At 50.1% G+C, this 14,219-nt stretch overlaps 1 protein-coding gene across 2 annotated transcripts in view; it reads right to left on the bottom strand.

The window, feature by feature from the left end:
* The window catches only part of ETS1 (ETS proto-oncogene 1, transcription factor), a 72,512-nt gene that overhangs the window by 9,946 nt on the left and 48,347 nt on the right, over positions 1-14,219 (bottom strand). For both annotated transcript variants that reach the window (XM_086766194.1, XM_086766195.1), the window contains 5 exons: positions 13,067-13,186; positions 12,514-12,714; positions 9,056-9,133; positions 7,789-8,037; positions 4,204-4,464 (listed from right to left, as the gene is read on the bottom strand). In XM_086766194.1, the coding sequence (XP_086622320.1) occupies positions 4,204-4,464; positions 7,789-8,037; positions 9,056-9,133; positions 12,514-12,714; positions 13,067-13,186 (909 nt within the window). The remainder of the gene's footprint in view (positions 1-4,203; positions 4,465-7,788; positions 8,038-9,055; positions 9,134-12,513; positions 12,715-13,066; positions 13,187-14,219) is intronic.

The following is a 14,219-nucleotide window of genomic DNA, read 5'->3' on the forward strand; positions in this document are numbered from 1 at the left end:
GGCTGATTTCACTGTCATTTGCACACGTCTAGCAGGTGGAGCTGGAGCTGCTGAACCAGCCCTGAGCCCCACCCTCGAGCTCCCGAAGCAAACAGGGCCGCTGAGCCCACGCAGGCCCTGCACCAGAGGCAGAAAGTGGGCAGGAGACACTGGCTGGTCACACTTAAGCCAGGTAAAGACCCAGAACGAGCGAGCTAACAGCAGGAAGGACGCTGATGTTTTTAGGAAAGCTCCTCCACGGACTCCGGCTCTCAAGGGTAGCCGGAGCACCAGATCCACCCAGATGGTGGGAGAGGGGTCAGGAAGCCAGCTGCTGGTGGATTTTCAGACGCCCATGACCACAGCACATCTGGGGAGCTTGCTGGTGAAAGCCTGAGGCCAGCAGCAGAGGCAAGAAGAAGAAGAGGGGAAGCAGCACACCAGTTCTCCTGAAAGAGACCCACTTTCTTCGGCACCGGCTTGACTTTCTTGCAAAACAGCAGCTGCGTGCTTTCACTTCTGCGTCACAGATAAGCATCACTCCGAAACGGAGGCTCGTCAAAGGCTTCGGGCTCTGCGCCGCAGACGACTGCGACAGGGCAGATGTGTTTAGCAGACAAATTTGGGCCCCGTTGACGCGGCACTGTGAATGTTGATAGCGGTGATCAGGGCTGGATCTGGCCAGGGCAAAACAGTTTGGTGGACAGAAGTGCTCCTGGGTACTCATCTCCCCTTTTTTGTCCATTTTTTCTCCTTTCGCCTCTCAAACGCGAGGGGAATTGCCCTGCTCAGTCCGTTCAGCTATGCGGAGCTGCAGCTCGGCACATTGCAGCTCTGGCGTTGCGGCAACACCACGAGGTGGAAAGCCCCGGCCTGCACAGACGATGCTGAGGTCCCTGCGTGCCGCCAAGCAAACAAACACCACAGCTCAGCTAGAAACCCACGCAGGTGTTTTGGGGCGCTCAAAAAAAAAAGCCAAAACCAGTTCAGCCTTGAGTGCCTACCACCAACGAGGGGGCAGAGGGAGGGTCTGAACCTCCCCTGGACCTCCACCGCCGGGAGGGCAGTAGCACAAGGACCCGAGTAGTGGGAAAATGCATACAGGGCAGAGTCTAAATATATGAATACTTTCAAATATGAATGAATTTAGGCTCAAGTATGGAGGGATCTGACCCAGCGTGCACCTAGCACGAGCTGCCTGCCCACACTGCACTGCTGCATGGAGGGAGCTTAAACCGAGCTCAGCTAGGCCAACGTGAGGTTTAGCACATCTGCCTGCAGAGAAGATGCTTGACTAAAATGTAGTAGATGTATTCTATCTCCTTTTCCTAGGTCATGTCAAAAAAAAAAAAAGTGTGGCTCAATGTAAGACTCACGTTGGCCAAGCTTTGAGAGAGCTGGCCCCAAAACCAGAGATGTCCAGAGCCCTACAGCTATGGAAACTGAAGTTCACCAACTCCTGAGCAGCTACATTTCTCCTTCAAGAAAGATAAGAAAATTGCATCAACCTCGATCCGAGCAACCATGGCAACTTGTTAAATTAGGTCAAGATGTGGGGGCAGATAATGCAGCTTTGAAGAGCTGCTCGCGAGCTGGGTGAAGAACACATCAAACGCAAATGGAGCTTCCGCCAAAATGCACCTTCTCACCAAAGCATGCGCCTCCTAGGGCAGATACCATCAGAGATCTGCCGCGGCTGCGATAAAGCCCCGTGCCACCTCCCTGGGCCACCGGCAAAACAGGCTACTACCAAAACCTGAACAATATTGTCAAGTTCTTCAAGTCAACCCAGAAGGCCCTGGAGATGAAGGGTGTGATCTCCCTGGTTTCACCCTTCCCAGTCCCAAAAGGTGCCACGCCATGGCTTCTCTGGCGGGTGTTCTACTGGTTGGTGACCGGTGTTGGACACGGGCTGGAGGGATCATTTGAGAAAAGGAAAGCAGGGGTCCGCTTTGGGAGCCTGGGCTGGTAATCCCCTGCTCTGCTCATTTGGAGGCTCCACCTCCTCACCAGAGCTGCAAACAGAGCCCGGACTTCAAGTTCCTCTGCTCTAGCTACTAGACAGCACTTCCTCCCGCGAGTAAAGTAAAAGTCATGTAGAGCAAAGCAGAAAAAAAGAAGGACCGAGGAGTTCTGCCTCAGCGTCCCCACGCTCCTTGCTCAGCTGGCCCGAGAGAGAGGTCCAGCACTTCTCAGTGGCCAGTCATCACGCTTTTTTTTTTGTGGAAATACAGAAATATAAAGTAATTTATATGGTAAATGCAGGTTGGGGAGGTTTGAGGAGTGAATTATTGCTCAGCAGCCTTCAGAGCAAGCATGCAGCGCTCCAGCCCAAGGATTTCCAAGCCACTGCTGATTCTGGAAACCTCTGATTTTCCTCTCCCCATTTAAAGTTTCTCAAGTGAAGCAATGCAAAAAAAAAATAAAAAAAAAAAAATCAGGCGCTCCCGCTTATTGATCACACCAAAACGCCTGGGCCAAGGGATTACCTTCCTGGCTCAAAACGGGGTTTGAAATGATGCAAGGGAAAATGTTACGTGGCGCAAAGCGTTTGGAAGTGTGCTCTGGCATTGCATTCACCAACATCTCCTGTTCCTGGTGGCACGGGTCCAGGGACACGCTTTGGGGTGCTAATACCGCTTGGCAAAACACAAGGTCCAGTCACCGACTTGGGCTCCCCGCTCACGGAGGGAACTGGGAACGCCACCTCTCTACGGGGGCGGCTGTTTTCCGTGAGCCACGGCGAACGTGGAGGGAAACATCCAGCTGGGAAAATAAAGCTCCTGGTTTTGTCAGCGCCTCCGTGCCTCAGTTTCCCCAGCTGTTAAAATGCACTCGATGCGCCTGCCCAGACACTGGGTACCCAAAACACTTCCATGGGCCACAGTGAAAGGCGTTATCAGGAGAAAATAGGAAGAAAAATTGCAAATTGTGCTCAGTGGTCTCTTTTCTTAGGAAAATCAACTTCCATGGCACGATGGAGGACAGTGTCCCTGGGTGCAGCCCCTCCTACCGCTCCTGTCTCTCCCCACCACATCCCACAGCCGAAAACCATTCAGGAATAGCAGAGCACGCTTTTATTTTGCATAGACCTGCTCGAAACACGCTCATTCAGCAGGCAGGGCTGAGCCTTCTTTCTAACTAAAGCTATAGCAACAAACCACTTCCTTTTTTACACGTAGCTCCTAAAATTATCTCCCCACCTCTCCTCCCCTCTGCATCTCTCCCCCACTTACAAAAAACTAGATACCAGCCCTGAGATGAGCCCTGCGTGGGAGGAGATTTCAGGGACAGTCGCACCTCAGGATCTGCTCTCAACCTTTTGATGATCTTTATCTGCTCAAACTATTTCCACCGCGCTTGGCTCCCGCGGGCCGCAGCTGCTGCCGGCTGGGGCAGGAGAGATCAGCGCGTGCGAGGGAAAGGGGAACTGGCAGTCGGCTACGAATTTTACTTTTAATACAGGGGAAAAGGCATGGCACAGAAGGAGTGGAAAGGATTATCTCAATTTTAGCTGGAAGCCCCGTCCCACCAGGTTTCTCTCCTTGGAGATGCCAGATTGCTGGAGGGCTGTCATATAAAAAGCCGGATTTTCCGTGGCCTATCACCTTCCCAGTGCAAGGAATGGAAAATGTTTGGGTCTCCTTTGGGACCAGCCCATCTCTGCCTCTCATCAAGGTTAAGAAGCAAAACCAAGTGCTTCCTCCATGCCAAAAGGGGAGAAGAACATTTCGCATCACACACAGCAACGTCAGAAATGCAGCCGCTCCTGCCCAAGGTGGGAAACCGCAAGCAAGTGGCCAGCACGTTGCGTAAAAGTGTTGGAGGGGGAAACGAGGGCTCTCTACGACCTTGTATTCTCAGCAGCGCAAACCAGACACCAGTTCCTACCAGACCAAAGCAGGAGGCATCCAAGCGTAAATGAAAACACAAGGTATCAAACGCCCTGCGCTCAGCCAGGTCCTGCCTTCTCCATGAGGCCTGGAGTGCCCACGCTTGAAGGACACACAGCCTTGGGGGTCTGCGTGCTCTCAGGCATGTGGCTGACCCCAAGGGTACCCCAAAACCCCTCACTCCCAGCCCGTTGAACCAGCAAGGTAGACCTTGGGCAACCCTGAGACCTTGGAAGCTCTGTCCTCCACCGATGGAGAGGCTCTGTCCTCCACCGATGGAGAAGCTCTACCCAAGACACAAGAGGCGGTTTCCTGAGGAGCATGACCCTACCTGTGTAGCCAGCAAGGGCAGCAGCAGGAATGACAGGCTTGTCCTTGTTCATGTCGGCCCGATCTCGAACATAGTCCTTGAAGGTGCCCTTGGGCTTGTGGTTGGGCAGGGCGGCGGGGTAGTCCTCCGAGTCAAAGCTGTCGTAGGAAGGGACGCGCTGCAGGCTCTGGAAGGAGGACTGGCTGCTCCAGGACTGCGTCAGGCGGTCGCAGCTGTCGTAGCTCTCTATGCTCTCGAAGGAGTCCTGCCCGCCCAGTTTACCTGGCGAGAAGGAAGGGTAAGTGAGGTGGCCTGGCCATGGCCAGGAGGAGGCAACCAGGCAAATGTTGCTGTCCTACCATCTCCAAACAAACTCAAAATTATGGCCTGAAACTGGGAACGCTGCTGAGATGGCTCTCCAGCAAGTCCCATATTGGATCTAGACCTATGGAGATGCTTCTCAGCCGTACTCAAGGGCACTGGACACCCAGCTTCTTTCCTTTTGACGTTTCCTGCGAAATTATACAGCAGCTTTTTACTGCCGTATGTTACAACCAGCTTCCACCCCCAAACTCCCAGACGGCAGCAGATTTGATGGAGGAGGAGAGGAAAAGGCCGAGAGCTCCAACAGCTCTTTTTCCAGCTCTGGGAAGGTGAGCACAGCTGGGTTGTATCAGGGCTGCTCTCTGGGGTATTTTTAGTAAAGACCAGAACACAAGAGGCCAGATCCTCAGCAGTCCTGTGCTGATTTACACCACTACAGGCAGCCTAAGAGCAGAGAGCTAAAAAAGGATCCAAAGAACAAACTGAAATCGCGCTCTCTGATCTCCCGGACGCTGCCGATTGCTCAACGTCTTTACTGACAAACCAAGAGCGTAACAGGATCATTCAAGTTCACTAATTTCCCAAACCGGGCTAAAAACAGCTGCTGGGATTGTGCAAGAACTCCTGGAGAAATTTCCACTGGCAGAGCTACCCGCGGCTTGGGCCCAGATCGTAACTCCCAGGGGAACGGGAACGTGGAAGGGCGCTGGCACGCTCCCCCAAATATTTGTTGTGTTGTAGTTTGAAGAGCACTCGCTGCAAAAAAGATTCAACTACTGTGGGCTCTGCCCTGATTGCTGGCTCAAAATTACTCAGAGTTTGGATCCACCGGCTTGATTCTGCTGGTAATACCCATGCTTCAAATTTATTTTATTTTTTTCTTTTTGTTTTTTGAGAATTTCACAGAATTTCAGTCACTTCCCGAGTTCTGCAAGGGGAAAATTAACACCACTTCGCGCACGTTCATTAATTGGCATAACCGCTTCCCCGAGAAGTCCTGCGCCACAAGCTCATTTCGAAAAGGAATTAAACATCTGCCAGATGAACAGCCACCGTGTCGGAGACGTATCTTGCGTCATTTCATTGAAAATTCACTTAAATTTGACCTAAACGTGAGCCTTTGGAAAAATCACGCCTTGCACCTACTCGGGAGAAACTTGTTAAGCATTTGGCAGCTACTCTTTCCACCAGCCGCCCTCGCCGATAAGGGAAAGTAAAACAAATCCCATGGGACCACAAAATTAACTCCTAAAGCCCAAAGAAAGGCAAAAGGCAACTGTCTTTTTAGGCTCGCCAGCGAGAACCATTGCGTTTCAATGAGGATTATTATGAAATCACCTGTGTTCAAGCAAAGGGAAAGACAGTGATGAAAGACAGGCAGAAAAACAACCCCGGAAAGAGGAGCTTCCCTAAAATTCTAACACCGCTGCCCTTTTGGCTCACCGTGTCGTCCTGCTCACCTCTCTCGTATTAACATTCTGCCAGCAGCAGAAGCAGAGGTAATAAAAGAAATAATAACTTCCCTGAAATTAGCTCTCCCAGCTCGGAAAAAGAATGAGAAATTCAAAATGAGCTCCACCGAGCAACGCATACGTGATGGGCTTTCCCAGGGAACCAGCCTGTCTTCAGCTCTCTGAGCTGGATGAGTGCATTTAAACGTTCAACATCAAACCTGGCTCGCGGCAACATGGCCCTTGCGGCTCAGAAGGCCAACGGCATCCTGGGCTGCACCCCCAGCAGCGTGGGCAGCAGGGCGAGGGAGGGGATTCTGCCCCTCTGCTCCACTCTGGTGAGACCCCCCTGCAGCGCTGCATCCAGCTCTGGAGCCCCCAACATCAGAAGGACATGGACCAGCTGGAGAGGGTCCAGAGGAGGCCACGCAGATGATGAGAGGGCTGGAGCAGCTCTGCTGTGAGGCCAGGCTGAGAGAGCTGGGGCTGTTCAGCCTGGAGAAGAGGAGGCTCCGGGGAGACCTGAGAGCGGCTCCCAGTGCCCAAAGGGGGCTGCGGGAAAGATGGGGAGAGACTCTTCAGCAGGGCCTGGTGTGACAGGACAAGGGGTGATGGTTTCAAAATAGAGAGAGGAAGATTCAGATCAGATATTAGGAAAATTTTTTTTACACGGAGGGTAGTGGAGCACTGGCCCAGGTTGCCCAGAGAGGCGGTGGATGCCCCAATCCTGGAAACATCCCAGGCCAGGTTGGCCGGGGCTGTGAGCAACCTGATGTGGTTGGAGATGTCCCTGCTCCTGGCAGGGGGGTTGGACTGGGTGGGCTTTGAAGGTCCCTTCTAACCCAAATCATGCTGTGATTCTATGTTACTGTATTAAATTTTAGGCATGGGAACACCTGGATTCTATTCAGGGTGTGATGGCAGGCAGGCCAGATCTCTTCCTTGTCCCTCAGGTTCCCTACCTGGAATCAGGAGATAACGATACCCCTTTGGAAGTGACTTTGAGCTCTACGGATTAAACTTTTGCTTTGAATATAGACCATGAGCCAGATCCCTGCATTAAGCGATGTAACGACAAAGCAGTCAGGCATCTGGGCCCCATGTGCTCAGAATTTAATAACATTAATTCAAAAGGCATTGGGGCTCAGATCCTCAAAAGTGTTTAGGTGTTTAAAGCTCACCATCTCAAACAGGAATCACGGATCCATAACTCTTTGGAGATGTAAGTTTGTAGCACAAGGATTCGGGGGGTCCTTGACTCAACTCGTGACATCTGCATCTCCTAACAAAGCACAGGGCTTGGGTTCACCAGAACAGATTATCAATTCAAGCAACCAGCCATCAAAATTGATGGAGATAATGGAGAAAGACTCTGAACCATCAAGTGTAAAACCCTTCAGAGCCTTGGACAGTAATTCCTGATGAGAACTTGTGAAGGATTTGTGGGGTTTTGCCTGATTTCCCAGGAAAATGAGATTTACACAACCACACAGCAGCCTGTCCTCCCTAATAACCTTAAAGCCCATTTCAACTTCACTCATGTTTGACATCAAAGTCCAGAGGCAGAAACACTACATTTTTGCAGATGTTGTAGAAAAAAGAGGGGAGAAAAGAGAGTTCTTCCTGTTTTCCCTGGAAAGAAAGGCAGGGAGGGCTCAAGCCACCAGGGAATCCATCAACCTCGTAAGATATACGGCTTCATTACTGGCATCATACGGTGCCCTGATGGCCTTGGTGGCCCCGTCTCCTACAGAGCGGAAGGCAGCGCTTCTGTGGATATAGGTAGAGGTGGCAAGAACCCAAGCAAACCCTAGGAGATGCCCAACTTTACCTCGACTGGCACGTCCCATGCACATGTTATCCGGCGTTACGACTTCTTGCTTGATCGTGAAGTAGTCTGTCTGCAGGGAGTCTGTCTGGACTGGGTCCCGCAGGATGACCGAGGGATAATCGTTTTCGTATTTGAGGGACAGGAGCTCTTCCGAGCTGATGGGATGGAGGGTCTGGTAGGACTCTGTGATGAAGCTGGGCTCGGAGAACTCGGAGGGAGGCACGCACTGTGCGTGCTCGATGCCATAACCTGTTGGCAGAACAGGAGCGTCAGAAAGCAGCCCAAACACAAACAGCTCAAAGAAACCAGAGCGTTGCTCTGTGTCTCCCACAGCACTGTGAGATCTGAGCTCTGCAATAAAGGAGGAGACTGCCTTTGGATATGAAATAGTTGGCACAATTGGGAACTAATTTTGAGTAAGAGATGGTGTCTTATTATTGCAGTACTTAAAAAAAAAAATACATCCTCAACCATCATCAACGTGCATGATGCCGAACTCCTCTCAAGCTGCTAGCGGGAAAAAGCTGGAAAATCATGGAAAGTGTACTCTCAGCAAAGGAGACAGAGGGCAAAGACGTTTCATTGATGACTGTAATAGGTGAGTTACTTCCACAGTCACTTCTCCTCGCTGGCCAGAACCTGGAATCCCAATTCAGGTGAGCTGGGTTTCCCTGGAAACGTTCAAGGCCAGGTTGGATGAGGCTCTGAGCAACCTGATGTGGTTGGAGATGTCCCTGCTCCTGGCAGGGGGGTTGGGCTGGGTGGGCTTTGAAGGTCCCTTCCCACCCTAACTATTCTATGATTCTATGTAATACATCACAGATTTCAAATGCCCTTGAAGAACATCTCCAAACCAAGGGCAATGGGAAGTGCAGGAGGTCAGACTGACGACTCATCTCTTTGCTTGCTAGGCTTCTACCTAGCAATCCAGAATTAAGCCTTCTTTCCCCACTTATTCCTTTTTTAACTTTTTTTTTTTTTAATTTCCCAATGATCTGGAGGGTTGAGGTTGTTTTTCAGGTCTGCTAAGCTACGGCTTCAAACCAATAGTGCTTGTAAACTCAGATTACAGCATCTCAGGGCAGTCACCAAAAAATACACTAAATAAACCCAGAACACTAGGAAAGATGAAATTAAACACTTTGCATGCTCTGCAACAACCGCACGGTGTGGTCCTTGTGCGATGCAGACAAACCTTTAACAGGTGGCACTTTCACACCTGGAAGCTGCATGATACTGATAATTGAGAGAGATAATTGAGACTTACTAATGAAGTAGTCCGAAGTATAGCGGGATTCTGGATGTGTGGTATTCACTCCGTTTGCTGGGTAGGGTTTCACCTCTTCTGCAAAGAGAAAAGGAAGGAACTGTCACATGTCCATAGGCATCTTGCGCTTCGCAAGACTTGCCGCAACGTGGCGAGGTCTGAACTTCCCAAAACCCTCCTCTCCGGGTTAAACTGGGACGTTTAAAGGAAGAGAAATGAGTTAGGAGCTGAAATCCCACTGAAACGAGTCCCACTTGGGTTCCTTTGGGAATTCTTGCTGCGGGCATGCCCAAATTTAAACAAACCAAACCAAACCAGCAACAACTCTCCTAATCGCAGGCTCCAGGTGGTTCTGAAATACTAATTGCATCATTTCCTTGTTTGCCTTCACTTTGGTCATCTTTCATTCTCTTGAGGATTGCTTATCGCTCTTACGTATATGAGCTCGTGAAAAAAAACCAGCATGCAAGGACGGTTGTTTTCCTGAAAAAGCCCCTATTTTTAGAGCAGCAGTAGGTGTGTGCAAGTGAGCGGGTAACGCGTACCCAAACCAGCTCCTGCCATGCCAAATTAATCCTAATTCTCAGCCCACGCAGCACCTTTTTACCTTACAGCCGCTGCAGGCTGAGGATCCCATGCTCAGAAAAGCTTTGTCACGCCCTCCGTCACCCAGATCCTGACGTGGATTCCTCAGTTTATATATGGGCAGCACACAGGATTTTAGCCTCTCTATAGGGATAATTCACTGAGAAAGAGCACGTAACACATCAAAGCACGGATTCCCCACTTTCCATTGCTTTTTCCAAGCGCTTTGGTACTTCTGGGCTTGGCGCTGAATTTGCTTTCCCATGCAAAAGCCAAATTGCTCCTACCCTGACCGATTTTTCCATGAACACCTTACTCATTCCAGCACGGCATGTGGGCAGATACCGGCATGGGAGATTTTTTTTTTTTTTTCCTTCGCAGAGGGTAACCAAAATAAAAACCACACAGCCAACTCTGGGTTATGTTTATTTCTGCCGAGGCTAAAGAGAAGCGAACCGAAGATAACGCACGTTCGCTTGCAAGGAGCCTAATTTTGGCCCTCTCTCCTGGGGATTGCAGGGTGGAAAATATTCTCTAACAAAAGGAGGTTTTGTGCAAACAGAGAGATCTAATGAGAAACGTTCCTTTCCTCTCCCCACGGTGTCTGCCAAGGGGCAGGGTGGGTGACCACAGAGAAAGAGAGCAACCTCCAGCTTTGCTTACAGTCAAGCGGAGGGCACTGCTGACTGCTGGTAACTGAAGAAGTTATTTTAGGAAGAAATTTGGAAAAAAATATGCCTGAAAATACCCGAATCCATGCAGGGAAAAGTCGCCCATCTGCTGTCATTTTGAAAACCCGAGCAGCCTGTGGTACATGAGTCACTCGCAGAAAGAGCTCGCAAGGGAGGCACGTTAGCTGAAGGGACAGCAAGGTCACCGCCTGGCCCAGCGCGACCCGACGGCGGCGGTCGCACCACTACAGGTAAAGCCAAACATTTTGGGGTTAACCAGCACTCCCAGCATCGACACCCTCAAGCAATGATGGTTGGTGGCTGGGGAAGATGGAAGAGATGGGGACTGGAATGTTGGACCCCGGCTCCATGGGTGAGCTTGATCTCTTCACGCTTCACATTCCCAGCTGCAAAGTGGAGACAACCATCTCCTCTTGCATGGGGAGAGATGTGGCAGGGACAACTTTGCCCGTTGTGTCTGCACAGAACCCAGATCTTGTCAGGAATTTGGAGATGTACTACCAGTAAGACGAGTCCCATGACTTACAGGGAACAGAAATTAGTCCTTGGGGTGAGGCTGGTTACTTCTTGGAAGTTCTTACTTATTCTCCAAGTACTTCACAGATATTGCCCTTCTGGGAAGCGTGTTCAGAACCCACCATAGAAGCTACGGCTCAGACAGATTATGCAAGAAGTGATGAAGCCACCAGTAAAACTGAATGCAGAATGGAGATGTCTTGGTTCCCAGGGCTATGCCAGCGGTGTCGGGACAAAGAAACTCAGTTTTATTCTTTTTCATTGTTTTGGAAGAAAAGCTGCAACAGGAGTCTTGCGATTGGCTCTGAGCAACCTGATGTGGTTGGAGATGTCCCTGCTCCTTGCAGGGGGATTGGAATGGATGGGCTTTGAAGGTCCCTTCCAACCCAAACCATTCTGTGATTCGATGATTTCTAGTTCTTTTGTAAACGCTCCCCTCTATCTCAGACCTTTTGCATCCTCATCGTTGCCGCATCTGAACACCCTCATGTGTCCATGCTATCAGGAAACATGATCCAAACCCTACCGTGAAACTACAGCACCAAGTTCATCCCCACGCCTTGGGGGATCCCTCTCCGGTGGGTTACAGCCCGAACAAACGAAGAAGAGTTGAGGGAAGGCAGAGCTGTGTTACAAGGGATGGCTTATAGCGTTGAGAAACTGGACTGACCGCAACGTTTTGCTTTGTTTGGTTAAACTGCTTGCTGTTGATATAAGCACTCAATAAAAATTATGCAAAATGAGAAGAACAGAACAGATATTGAGGCAAAGAGCAGAAAAACAGACCCTGGGAAGAGCCGTGTTTACCTTTTGCAAACCACAGGTAGCGGTAAAATTAGTAATCAGCAATTAACATCCATTTGTCAATGGTTTCCTGGAAGGCATAGCTTTGCTCCCCCTCCCCTTCCTGCCACCAGTACAGGCCAGTTGACAAGCACACAAGGTCGGTATGACAGCACAAGGGATATTCCAGGAAAGCAAAGAGCTCTGCACAAAAACGAGCTGGGGAAAGAACCCAAATTGCTCGTGCTTGTGGCTCGGTTGAAGGTGTTAAGCTCATCACTCGCTCTTTAGAAACCACCCCGGGCATCCAGACATGCTGAAAATCAACACCCAAAATCAACGTGTGTGTCCCCAGTCACTGAAAATTAAAGTCCTCAAATGCTGGCACGCAGGGACTGGCAGAAACGGCTTCTCCTGGCCACCGTTAACAAAATGCCGTTGCACCTTTCGGGCCACGCAACAAAGCAAAGCAGCTTCCAGTCACAACTGGGAAATGAGGGTGGGATTTTGGCGGTATTGTTTTACTCAGTTCTACCAGAGGAAGTAGTAAAATTCACTACGGGAGGTGAACGAGCTGAGGAAGAATGCTTTGGAAAATCCCACCGTCGTTTCCAGGCAGGCACAGCGTCCTGCCAAGCAACCGGTGCAAACACCCTTCCTCTTTCAAGCAGCGCCAGGATTCACATTGCCAAGGACCCGTTGGGTTACCCATTTGAAATCCTACTGGAAAACTGGGCTTTGAAAGCTGCTTTTTTTGGGATTAAAGCTCAAGGTGAACACCTCATCGCACAGCGAGGCTGCGAGCTAAGGGCTTTGGAAAGGTCCAAAATCAGGCTAGCCAGGACGGCGCGAGTCACTCACCCTGAAAACTCCAGGACTCACCTTTCTGCAAGATCTCCAGATGTTCCCAAAGGATATCTCCCACAAAGTCAGGCGCTAGCTCGAGGAAGCACTCCTTGCCCAGGGCACAGAGGGCAGCTCCATTCATGCAGAACTTCTGGAAATCCACTCCCTTCAGGCTAAACTCGTTCACCGCCCACATCACCCAGTCCCGCACGTGCGTCTCCGTCCACTGCTGGGGATCTGCAATGAGCGGGTGTAGAAGACATCCATTAATGTGCAACCACAAGCCATTTCCCCAGGCAAATAGGACACAAACAGTGCTATCCCATAAAGATTGGCAGCCCATCGGCGTGGTGAGGGAACACCACAGTTTGGATCAGCCTCGTTTGCGGAGAAATTTCGTACAAGGAACAAGCTTTGGATTATTTTGAGACTTTTCAAAATCCCACCAGTTCTCTGACCCCTTCTCCCACCCATTTCTCCATTTCGCTACCTGAAGAGAATCAACGGAAGAGATGGCCGATGTGGAGAAGGGCAGGAGGACACGGTTTATGCGTCCACCACAGTTGATCACCGGGACACCATGTCTTACCTTTGGGGATTCCCAGCCGCTGCTGCTCTTTCGCGAAGCCGCTGAAGGTGGCTTTCAATGCCTGAGACATCATTTCTTTGCTGCTGGGAGTTAATAAAGGCACATCCGCACATTCCATATCTGAAAGAAGCAGGAGAGAAAAATGGCGATGAGGACACGAGACTGGGAGAGAAGACAGAAGTCCTCATCAGAAAAACAGTCATCCATTTATTTTTTTTCTTCTGAAATTTTCACACCCAGACCTATAAATCTATACTCTGCAAGTCCATGAGTGGACTTCTTAAATACACGAAAAATGAGTGTGCTTATAGCAAGCCGTGTCTGGTAAGATAGGTTACATCGTGCACATGGTGTCCCTACAAGTCAACCATGGATACGCTGCTGGAAATTCAGCCGTGATATCAAAGGCATCAGCCTGCTGGGCTTCGTCACCTCAGGTGGCATCTGGAGCCTGGGAGATAGCTGAGCAGCTCCAGACACCAACGACGTTAGAGTCCTACACCAAGGTGTAGGAGAAAGCAGGGAGAAAAGCACCTCTGAATTCCCGCTCCACTTCTGGTCATCCAGGGAAAAAAAAAAACATTTTAAAGAATCACAAGCAATCCTGGAAAAAATAAGTTGACAGCAGGCTGAGACGGGATGAAGAAGCAGCAGAAAACCCATTGGAGGAGGGAGGGAAAACAAAGAGCTGGAAAATCCCACATTAGCACAGAGTGACATCATGCGCGGCCCGTAGCACGGAGCGACGCGATTCGGGGTGAGTCACCGAACAATGCTCAGCCGCCCCCATGGGACAGTGCAGGGCCAAGCTGAGAGCCAGGCCTTGGAGTAAGTCCTGGTGAGAAGCAAAGCTCGTGTTTGGGTTTTTTGTTTTTTTTTTTTCTTTTTCTAATTTCTTTGGAAGGAGGCAGCCAGAGAGTTTCATAAACAAAAGCAACCATTAAAGAAAAAAATTCTCCACAATCTGAATAAAGGTTTGGCTCTTTTTCATAGATTTTAAGCATTCCTGAAAAACATCTTTCGGAGAGAAGGAAAATCTCATACAACAACTGAACTGTATCGGTCTCATATGTCAGTCCTGAGGCTGGTTTCGTACTGGAACCTACAGGAAATTTTTCAATGAAAACCGTTCTCAGTGGAAAACCGACAACGT

This window comes from Chlamydotis macqueenii, chromosome 24, assembly GCF_036417535.1.
Source record: "Chlamydotis macqueenii isolate bChlMac1 chromosome 24, bChlMac1.mat, whole genome shotgun sequence".
NCBI lineage: Eukaryota > Metazoa > Chordata > Aves > Otidiformes > Otididae > Chlamydotis > Chlamydotis macqueenii.